Source organism: Wasmannia auropunctata, unplaced genomic scaffold, assembly GCF_000956235.1.
Source record: "Wasmannia auropunctata unplaced genomic scaffold, wasmannia.A_1.0 LD335974.1, whole genome shotgun sequence".
Classification (NCBI taxonomy): domain Eukaryota; kingdom Metazoa; phylum Arthropoda; class Insecta; order Hymenoptera; family Formicidae; genus Wasmannia; species Wasmannia auropunctata.
This window is the reverse complement of record NW_012026916.1, coordinates 260,727-271,965: the sequence shown is the minus strand read 5'-3', so window position 1 is coordinate 271,965 and position 11,239 is coordinate 260,727. Positions and strand designations below refer to the sequence as shown.

Here is an 11,239-nt window from a genome sequence, read left to right as displayed (position 1 = left end):
CTTCTAGGTTGTGCATCTGTGAAAGACGTTACACCGAACATGGTGATTCATGCATCTTCTACAGTCGTCTATAAAAACAAATCAATTTCGTATCAGACATATTCGCAGATATGAACAGATGTTCATGAAATGTCTGAAGAGTACCGATATAAAATCGTTTTATTTGAAGATTTTGTGTAAACTTAAAAATGTACTATATATCAAGTTTGTCTATAGAAAATAATTAATTATTTGTTTCATTTATATATTTTCTATTAAGCAAATATACATATATGCATATTACTCTTATACTATAATCTATTTAATTTTTTTTTAGTATTAGGCTCATCGACTTAAATGAAAGTCTTCTATAACTTTAAGATTTGCGATATTGTTACAAGAACCTTCTCACATTTGTACTGCATGTACTATATACCAGCTTTATTTTTCCCCAAAACAGGTTACAATTCATCTCATATTCTTTTTTTCTTACTTCAACTCTTCAACGCGTGTATATCTCTTATAAATGAAAACATACACGGGATGAGGATCGCACCCGCTAATCATAAGTCGTTCTTATGTAGCTATATGCTACGCTTCTCACATTTGTACTGAATTCGCCCACATTAATCGTTATTTGAACTACTAATCATGTTGTAGGTAATGCATGTTATAAGTTATATAGATTTCCTAATATTTCTAGAATTATTTGCAAGATATAGATAATTTGTCACACTTTTTTCTCTAAATAAACTATTTTCTTTCAATCTTGTTTTATGTAAAAAAAAGTAAATTTTTAGGAAAACATCAGAAATATTTTCAATGTATTAATGTTAAATAATAATAATGTAATATAATTATGTCAAAATATGGAAACAATTAAAAAGCATTAACATAATCAAATTTATTATAGATGTAAATATATAAGTAATTGCGTTAATACATTGTAGCCAGAATTGCTATTATATTATATTAATATAAATATATAGAATTTCTGCTATGCATTATTATATGTACCTTTCAAATCGTTAATTAATTTTAATAAATTGCTACGTTTTTTTGAGACCATTTCTGGAACGATACTACAATCACAATCGCTTATTCTTAAATTTTTTATAGCATGCCTAGATATTACATCTGCCAAACATAAAACGTACAAACCACAATCATAGCTATTATTTTGTTGCGGACAATCCATTTCCATGTATTTCTTGTCTTGTTTGTCAAGAAAATATTTTGTCACTTTCCGTGCGAGCTTTTTCGCGGAGAAGCTGTTAATGCCGCTTGACGAATCAAAGTGATAACACATCTTTTCTGTCCGAGAGTATATCAATAAGCTCCAATGCGAGCCACCTGCCTCGTTGCTATCACAGTCATTTAGAGGGAAGAATACAAAGTCATAATTTGTAGCTTCAATAGGATCCAGAAATATATTATATTGCGAAGAATCCTGCATCTTTAACAGCTGAGCTACTTCAGGCCCGATAAATAGTAACCGGCTTTTACTATCCTTCCTACATTGTTGATTCAGATATTCAAAATAGAATCCTATTATAATGTCGTTAAGCCAGTCATTTCTTTCCAGCAATGCGACATCCGATGCCCTGAGTAAGTAGTCATGGTAACTTAGCACAATATCATTCTTGTACGAATTAGTCGGATGAGCATCATGAGATAAGTGCTTTGAATTTGCAGGAAAAATCGGCATAATCAGAAACAATATAAAATTCGTTGCAGATTTTTATCTGAAAAAAATGTAGGTAATTACAGAAAATAAACTCGTATATTTCATTCTAAAAACTAAGGAAACTTTTGTGTGCATATATATCCAATAAAATGTTAACATTACCCTAACAATTGATTAATCAGCATATTGTTGCAAATTCTACATTAAGCTTGTATTCTGTGGAGTCTAATCTCACAGCAGATTGCCAGCAGAATTGTTATTCTACAATCATTTTTTTTTTTAAATAGAATATTTTTTAAATGATGCCTGGCTACATGGTGCAATACTATTGTATTAATCCCTGCCTTGGAATTTAGCATAAAGTAACTCAAATTTGTAATTATTTCCATAATAATCTTGTCAAATTTTTAATAAATTTAAATATTATTAAGAACTAATCTTAATAAACATAAACTTAAGTTTATTATTTAACTCTCAAAAAAATGTAATTTTTGAAAGAGGCATTACATAACTTCAAGAAGCAGTTGAAAACATACAATCCATCATTCAATGAAATGTGCTAAAAAAAACTCGGAAAACTGTTAGGTCATTTTTTACCCATATTTTATTAGGATCATATTCTGACATATGTATACTGCTAGTATTGAAAATCTATAGTTCACATTACGTATATTATGGATTTACAGTCCTGGCAGTGTATATCAAAATATGTAATCAAAAGGTGATCGCTTTGTAAACATAGTACATGAAGATTAGAAACACAGAAAAAGTAGTAGTTTTCAAGTTCGATTTTTGGCATCCATGCGATGTAAAGAAAATATGTGAATAATATTGAATTAAACTAATTATCAAATAATACTTATCGAATCTCGAGTGAATGTCACCACTAGTCATAAGGGTTAAATGACTACTAAATGTAGAATCTGTTCGGTTTCTGCAATCTGTTATCATATTTAACACAGAGATTCGGTTGTGTTTCTGCTGGCATTCTGCCAATAAAATTTATTAATAGCAAACAACTTTGCAAAATTTGTCTTTGACAGATCTGAGTATATATAGGTGTCAAAAAGATATAATAAAGATGAATAAAATTACAGAGGAGATATAGTTACATGCTCTTTTCGTTTTCCGTTACGAAATTATAAAATGTCTTTTTTTATCTGAACTATATAATAAAGATGTAATAAAGATGAATAAAATTACAGAGGAGATAGTTACATGCTCTTTTCGTCTTCCGTTACGAAATTACGAAACGCCTTTTTTTATCTGGACTATATCACTCTCCTCCACTTGCTCCTTTCACTCTTCCTTTTTTTTTCTAGAGAGATATTTTTCGTTTAGATTATTTATATTTTCTTCTGTGACGGGGATAACATGTGTGTTGACAAAAGTATCATGCGCATGACGGTCTTCTTCCTTCTTTGGACATGGCGGCCCCCAATTTTCTTAATTGATTTGATCAATACAAACAGATAATGTACGCATCACAGACAAATCCACGATACTTCACAGCGTTCGCGATTCAATTCAAAGAATTCAAATATTCCAAATATACAAGCTTATCCAAGACGCAAGTAGCAATATAAGCAGTGACGTCAGAGAGAAACATAGAGAAACCTGAACAGTGAATGGCCACCTCGGCCTTTTTTCGTGGAATATGGAAATGGCGACTCCATTTTAGTAATATTGGAACTCTGGACACCACCAGAGAGGACACCACATGGACATTCCTAAAGTCACTAGATTAATAATTTAGGGACTTGAAGCATTCCTGCAGACGATCACCCATCTTACTCTAACGCCACACTACACGGCGAACAGCTGGCATGTGTTCCGGCAGGTCAAATAAAAGGAGCAAAAATAACAAAGAAATCCGAGCGAAGTAACGGTAATTTGCCAGTGTCCTAAGTGCCAAAGACGGTTAGCAACGCGAGAAAAATGGACGGTGAAATTGATGAAATCTCGCGCGAGTTCGCGACCTTTGAGGACATGCTTGCGGAGGAGGACCGACTCGTGCGCGAATTGGAGAAACGGGCGCGGTATACGAAATATGTAGACGCGTGTGCAAGACGCATTAAATTAATGCGGGACTTATTGAAACGCGTGCCGGTCTTACAATTAGATAAACAACAACAATTAACAGCCGAGGAGGATGACAGCTACCGTACCCGTCGGATACTGGACATTGAGCACAATTACGCCAAGTACGTGACGCACAGGGTGTGCGTAGACGACAATTTTGTTATACGTGACGCGAGCGAAAAGGAGGCGTGCGAGGTGAACGTTTTAATAACCGTGGAGGACAAATTGCCGGAGACCGATTTACGTAAACGCGCGTACCGCGTATCGTATGATTTTGTCGACAATAAGGTAACGCGTGCGACAAAAATGCTCGACGAGCGTGACGAGCGGACGATGATTCAAACTGCAGAAATAGATCCAGAAGAGCCAAGCACGTCAAATATTATAGTGGCTAAACAGTCGGCTGAAAAACCCGTGGAAAATGAAATTTTCGAGTCAGAATCAAATTCAGCGGAGGAGTACGAGCCCCGGCTAAGTAAGAAGAGACGCAAATCGCCGGCACCAGTGGAACCAATAAAGACGAAAAGGCAGTTGGCGGCGCGGCGGCGGTCAAAGGACGCACAGGGGCGATTCATCAAGGAGAGAAGCGCAACACCGCAAGAAGGAGCAGCGGAGGATGGTCCGGCAACAGCCGCAAACCCAAGAGTATCCGACAATTTACGTATGTTAAATTTCAACCGAGAGTTGAAAATTCATTTGGTGAGGTGCGTGCGACCGTCCTCCGTAGATGGGACGGCTGCTGCCGTATTGCCGTCAAAAATAACGAAGCCAATGTCCAGGATGACTGAGATTTCTAAGAGCGACAACTTGGACCTAAGGACCGTGGAAATACCGAAAGCAATCTTAGCTGAAATTCTAGCGAGCCAAATATCATTGCAACCTATGGAGATAAAGAATGAACCAATTGAAACGCAACAGAGCGCAGAGATGGAATAACGAGCACACGAAATGGAGAACAGTAACGTGACTGGTACGAAAGAAAGAGTGAATGGTGTGAAAACACTAGGATTATTGGTTTATTTAATAGATTAATGTTTTAATTTTCATTTTCTTTTGCATTTATGATCTGAATAAATATATTGAAGATGTCAGACTGTTAAAATACGACTACAATTCTCATGTATTTGGCAAAGAGCAATTTTAGATTTGATGTAAACGAAGAAATTTCGTAGATTTTGTTTTATTTTGTATTTAGCATCCTATTTTTGTTTTTAGAAAAGAGGAATCTTATTTTGAATTAAATTGTAATTATTATTTTATTTTGAGTTATGCGCTGAAAAATCATACAAAGAGTTTGATGAAACTTTCTTGAAAATGTAATAATATAAAAATAAAATAAAAATAGAAGAATGATAATAATATAAATTTTTTCCTTTCACTTTTCTTAAAAAAGCCATTCGAGCAAAGTTTATTTAAAAAAATTAATGAAATGAAAATTTTTGTTATCAATAATGGTTCACTGAGGACTATGAATAAATTAGAAAAGTTTCGCAAAAAATATAAGAATTTTTAGAATAGAATTCGCTTGAACGACGACGAAGTAAGATTCCGAAGACGATCTGTAGATTTACATGCGAGCCTCGTGCTCTAACGCTCCCTGAAGAAGTAGAGGTAAACTATATAGCAACATTTACTCTTCTGCACCGCAGATATACAATTTGTGATGCGTGTCCATGCTACATACACCTTCTGAGATGGATGGGACTTTATTCTCGAAAAATTGCGCATTTGAAATCATGACCTCTCTCAGATTACGAATATTTCCGGTGAGTAATACAGTCTTCGACTGTGTTCCGTATCATGTATATTGTATGATTCTATTCCATACTGTATGTATGTACAAAATATAATTGTGTAATTATAATAATAATAAAGTTATCTTAGATATTTATGAAGGAAGCCTCAAAGTATAAATATTTTTAAATGCAATTTTACACTGGCACTTCTTTTTAATTTATTATATTATATATATATTATATTACTTAAACTTAGAATTTTCGTATACGAACAAATAATATATTTTTAATTTAAGAATTAAAAATTTAATATAGAGTTGCTCTTTTCCTACTTAATTAACAGTGCAACTTTTTAAATTGATCATTATTGTGCGATACTTATATTTAGAAAATTCTCTTGCAAAAATATACATATCATATTCGATCTTATTTAAAAATCCAAAACAGATATAAATATTGACAATCGGGTCAATAATTTTGAATTAATATCGAAATACAAACAAAACGTCACACGGTTAATTTTCCGCTATTTCTAGTTTTTATTAGATTTTTTGTGAATTTTGTTTCTCTTTTACTTTTAATGCAACAACATTAAAATTCTTCTAGCTTTAAACATTCCATACGATTTTTCCTTTCCCCACTCTTTCTGAACGTATCTTCACCGCTTGTTTTCGCCTGCATTGGCTATTATCGTCATAAAAAAACGATCATCGAGAAGCGCGGATCGTCTCACACCAGTCGATCAACGCAGTGTGCTAATAAATGTTGTTTCTTGTGTATCAGCAACAGCACATCAGCATATCTCCAAGATGTTTGCGAAATTCTCGTGGATTGCTGTGACAATAATTATAGTATTTTGCGTATATAGTTCCGGTAAGCTTCCATGTTTTTTTTTTACGATAAATTAGTAAAGAAGTGATTTATAACACGCGAATTTTCTTTAAATTTATGAAAATAATTTTAATTATTTAATTTTAAATATTACTATACAACTACTGCACAACTATTAAATGTCATTTATGTATAATTTAAATACAATCTTTTATGGAGATAATAACTAATAGATGAAATAATAATATAATATTGTAAATACATATATTATACATACATACATTATACATGCGTGCAAGCGCGTATGTGTGTATGTGTGTGTGTGTGTGTGTGTGTGTGTACATTGTTACATTAAAAATAATATTTAATTCGCCTATTTTTTTTTCTTTTCTTTCTTGTTATCTTTAAGAGAGACATGCAATATATTATAAATGTACTAGAATCCACTAACTATGTTATGAAATTTCGATAACAAAGATACTTATAATTAATTGATGCAGCTTTACCGATATCGTAAAAGATATAGTAGATTAAAAATGTGACTTTACTCTCGATTATAATGAATTTTATAATCAGTATTCTTCAGTTATGTTTTAACAATATACAGAGTTGATAAAGATTGTATGTAAAAATAGCAATTACTAGAAAAATAAAATGACGATGTGATAGTTGCAGTATTTACAACGAAATATAAATGATAACGAAACATGTTTATAGAAAACATATGTGATTACTTTAAAGCGAATTATGTCTACGTTTCATTCCTTCTACGTATAATGTTTCTTTTCTCATAATATTTCCTCGTTTTATTTCCTTGTCTTATACTAATTATCCGCTACTGACAGTGTTAAAGAGTTTTAATTGAAATGAAAATTTAATTATATTATTTAAAATTATAAAGCAATATCCAAGTTATATTAAATGTTAATCAAATCTGTATTAAAAATTATTAAATGTAAATCAGTATCTGTTTTAAAAGTTATTAATACTATATATTTTTTATAAGCAATCTGAAATGATTAATTATCAATTAATTGAATTGTAAAACTATTTAACAAAAAAAACACCATAAAAGGACTAGTCATTTCCCGTACTGTTTTTTTTTAGCGCCATTTAGTTAACAGTAAATAATTTGTTAATTATAACGGACACAAAAAATTCCTTTTGTAGATTGAAAATCCTAACAATATTCTTAATTTTGATTGCACGAATACTTTTCTAGCATCAGTTATAATATGACAAAATGTGAAAATTATAGCCGTTTTTAGCAACTTTATCTGCAAATTTCTCAAAATTGTGACATGATAAAGCAATTCTACAAGCAGATTCAGATTCAGCACCAAAAAACTACAGGAAATAACTAATCCCGTTATGGTATTAAAAAAAAGTAATTTTTTTATTGAACAGTGTAATTGGTTTCTCTGTAACTTAATTATAAAACTTAATTCTTGGCTAATACAATTTTAATATACAAGCAAATATACGTAAATGATAAAACAATTGTCCTTTTCCCTCTCTTTGAATATTTCTAATAGTCTCTTATTTAATTGATAATTCTTTATACGCATAAAAAATTTCTCAGTTAATATCTTAAAATTGATGATTTTAAAATCTAAGGTTTTTTTTAACCAATAGTTTAGAGTGAATGGAATGAAAATAAGATAATCGTTTTATCACACGCATATTTACACTTTAAGCTAGACTTTCAATTAAATTGTTCTGTTTTATTGATTGTGATGATAAAAAATCTAGCGGTATTAGCGGCAAAATTAACGGAGATTAGCAATTAAAAAATACAAAAAATCCAAAAGATACAAAAAGAAATTAATTTTATTATGATTCGTTATAACCTGAATCTGAAAATGTGGATTGTTAAAACTGGTTAGCTGAATCAAGTTTATCTCGTCGTCATAAACCTGTTCTAAGAAAATGTAAGAATTCCATTGCACATCACTTCAGTAAAATTTGCTCATAATACATATTCTCTATATTTCAAATCGAATGTAAAAATGTTGTACAGATAGAATTAAAATACAAAAAATTAATTATTATACATATATTGTTAATGTTAATTTAATATAAACATAGATACAAATGTAATATATATATCTACATATTTATACGGCGTATTCTAAAATATATGAATATTATTTGCAAGTAAAACTTTTGCACAACATAATTTATTCAATTAAATATTTATTATATTGGAGAAATTTTTACTATTATAGTTTTGACTTTGAATAATATCTACAAATTTTAAATCCGTTTTAGAAATAGCAAAAAATTAATACGTATAATAAAAAGCAAATCGAACAAAAGAAAAGTTTTCGTCATAGTAATTATGATCATTTCTGAACGAGTAGTAATAACTTAGTTTTACAAGCTGTTTTGAGTTATATTTATAACCGTGACGTTGTGAAACAACCACATCCATGTAGAAAAGATAAATAAGATACATACATAAGTATTCGTGCATATGATATATGCGTGTGTAAGCTATATCATACATTGAAAATGTCGATTTCATTGCATTGTAGAAATATGTCAAACAACTTTATGTTTTTATTGTAATTCTATAATTTAAACTTTGGCATTTTAGCCTCTCAAATTTTTAAGTATCATTAAAATTTTTAAGTAAAGACACTATTTTAACAAATCCGCTAAAGATAAAAATTTAATTTTAATTAGAATTTTATTTTTATATGCTTGGCAAAAATTTTTCTTTGAATTTTTCATGGAATTTTTCAAAATTTTTTAAATTTTAAATATAAAGATTCAGAATTTATTCTTATTATCTTTCTTTAATTTTTTATCTTTTTAGAAAATTTCCCAGTTCTTTTTATAAATTATAACACTTCAGAAATATTGAAAGTTTTTTTTTTAAGAAATTTTTTTTTTAATTCTTTATATATGTGTGAATTTTGAAATACCTATTCTAAGATTTGTTTATTCTAACTTCCAAAGAAAATTTATAAAATTTAAAGAAATTTCAAACCTATATTTTAGAAATCTTTATAAATTGTATTCAGAACTCTTGAAAACATGACAAATTTTTTTAAATATTATGAAATATTATAAAAATGTTTTTATCAGGGATGCACTATCATTGTTTATTATTACTATTAATTAGACACTTAATTATATACTATCTAATAATCTTAATATATATGTTCTTATTTCGAGAAATTTCTCGTTAAGATTTTAATTAAAGTATTATATAATAACTCGAAACCTTAGACATTTTTTTTTAGATTTAAATCAAATAATAGAATTACGATAAACTTTGCATGACTGAAGGATTACCATGAGAAGAACATCTTTTTATCGAAATTATTTCCTTAGACTTAACAATTGTTATTGTCTTCAAAGCAATATAATATATTCCTTTATTAATAAACTTAGATGGTTAATTATTAATGATGCTTGTTCGTTTAATCCACGTACTGTTTTCTACTAGATTATGACTTGTATTTAAAACGCGCTTTTAGAAATATTAGCGTGTGTCAGCATCATTCTTTCTTGTTTTACGTGTACTAAATGACAAAGATAGAATGATTTAACAACGCGCTGACATCTCTAAAAGAGTCTGAACACAATGAACGCGCGCGTTCGTGTGTGTATGTGTATGTTGGGGAGTGCACACATTTATATATATACAATAAGACTTTTAATTATAAAACATTACATATAACCTTTACGTATATAATAATTATACTGTTTGTTATAGGTCAACAAACGGTATCGAATCTCTGCTTAGGCTGTATATGCGAAGCTAGTTCAAATTGTAATGTTAGTTTAGGCTGTGAAGGACCGGTATGTGGACCTTTTCTTATAACAAAACAGTACTGGATTGATGCTGGCAAAATAGATCTTATACGTGGCGAGCCAAGCGATAATGACGATGATGATAGTGAGTTGTTTTTTCTCATACGAAATATTTTGGATATTTATCGTAAATTTTATTTCTTCTTTCTTTATATATAGCCAAATTTATTTGTACATTCTATGATCAGAATGAATAAATATAATGCCATACTTTATAGAGAAAAAAAAATGGAAATTAAAAGTGATATTTGGACATATAAAAATATAGTGTTGCTATAAAAACATTGTGTTACAGCAAAATTATTCTCTTCGAAGTGCGACTATACGTTTTCCGAAGATTTTTTCGCGCTGAGCACGATGTCGTTTAAAGAATTCGCCTAGCACGTCAGAATTTTGAGTAAATTGGAATGAAAGTGGCCAAAGTTCTTTGAAATTATTAGATGTCGTTAGGATGTTATTTAGAAATCAGTTTCCGTTTTGCTGCAAGAAAATGTTGAAAGTGATTAAAAACGCCATTTTTGGCAACTTTCATTCCAATTTATTTAATCCTGACGTGCTGAGCGAATTTTTCAAACGGTATCGTGTTCAGCGCGAAAAAATCTCGGGAAACATGTGGTTGCACTTATGGTAGAAGAGCAAAAAAAAGTGTTTTTTTTGTAACACAAATTTATGTTAATGTAAATTAATGTAAAGAATGCTAAAATAGATCAGTCACATATTAGTTCACATTGAAAAAATTGTTCAAAAAATGGAGCAATACTGCATGAAGCTTGCGATCGTCTTTGTCAATTAAATAGAAGACAGTAAAATTTACGCGCCCATTTAAACTACCAAATTCCGGATACCGGATATCGCGAACGTTGTAACTAATTAATCATAAAATTGTTAAATATCTTGCGCCTATTTAAACAATCACCTTTCGAATTGTCGTCAAATTCCGAGCAAACCTTGTCGACAAATTAAACTAAAAGAAAAAAGTAACTATAATATATTGAAAATGACAATTTAATAATTGTGATGAAATCTTTCTATTGTTTTCACAGTCTTTCTTGTTAACCATGTGGTTTTTACGTTTTTACGCAATTAATTAATCATAAAA

General features: G+C 30.1%; 3 protein-coding genes across 4 annotated transcripts in view; 2 read left to right on the top strand and 1 right to left on the bottom strand.

The window, feature by feature from the left end:
- Positions 1-396: 396 nt before the first annotated feature.
- Positions 397-3,309, bottom strand: LOC105454827 (sentrin-specific protease 8-like). Of its 2 annotated transcripts, XM_011697726.1 has the most exons (3): positions 2,885-3,309; positions 1,829-2,655; positions 397-1,724 (listed from the first exon to the last, which is right to left on the bottom strand). In XM_011697726.1, the coding sequence occupies exon 3, from the start codon at positions 1,685-1,687 to the stop codon at positions 977-979; it is 711 nt and encodes a 236-aa protein (XP_011696028.1). In that variant the 5' UTR covers positions 1,688-1,724; positions 1,829-2,655; positions 2,885-3,309; the 3' UTR covers positions 397-976. The 2 variants fall into 2 exon arrangements, with proteins under 2 accessions (XP_011696028.1, XP_011696027.1); XM_011697725.1 differs by lacking the exon at positions 1,829-2,655 and having other exon boundaries at positions 2,885-3,307.
- Positions 3,310-3,441: 132 nt separating this feature from the next.
- On the top strand, positions 3,442-5,662 carry LOC105454823. Its single transcript, XM_011697722.1, has one exon. It carries the CDS (start codon positions 3,605-3,607, stop codon positions 4,682-4,684), a length of 1,080 nt encoding a protein of 359 aa, XP_011696024.1. The 5' UTR covers positions 3,442-3,604; the 3' UTR covers positions 4,685-5,662.
- Positions 5,663-5,907: 245 nt separating this feature from the next.
- Positions 5,908-11,239, top strand: part of LOC105454822 (lysozyme-like) — a 6,620-nt gene continuing 1,288 nt past the window's right edge. The window contains exons 1-2 of the mRNA XM_011697721.1: positions 5,908-6,357; positions 10,043-10,225. Of these exons, the coding sequence (XP_011696023.1) occupies positions 6,294-6,357; positions 10,043-10,225 (247 nt within the window). The 5' untranslated portion in view covers positions 5,908-6,293. The remainder of the gene's footprint in view (positions 6,358-10,042; positions 10,226-11,239) is intronic.

Bases quoted from the DNA above. Each gene is read 5' to 3' on its own strand.
- LOC105454827 (XM_011697726.1), bottom strand. From the start codon at position 1,687: ATGCCGATTTTTCCTGCAAATTCAAAGCACTTATCTCATGATGCTCAT.
- LOC105454823 (XM_011697722.1), top strand. From the start codon at position 3,605: ATGGACGGTGAAATTGATGAAATCTCGCGCGAGTTCGCGACCTTTGAG.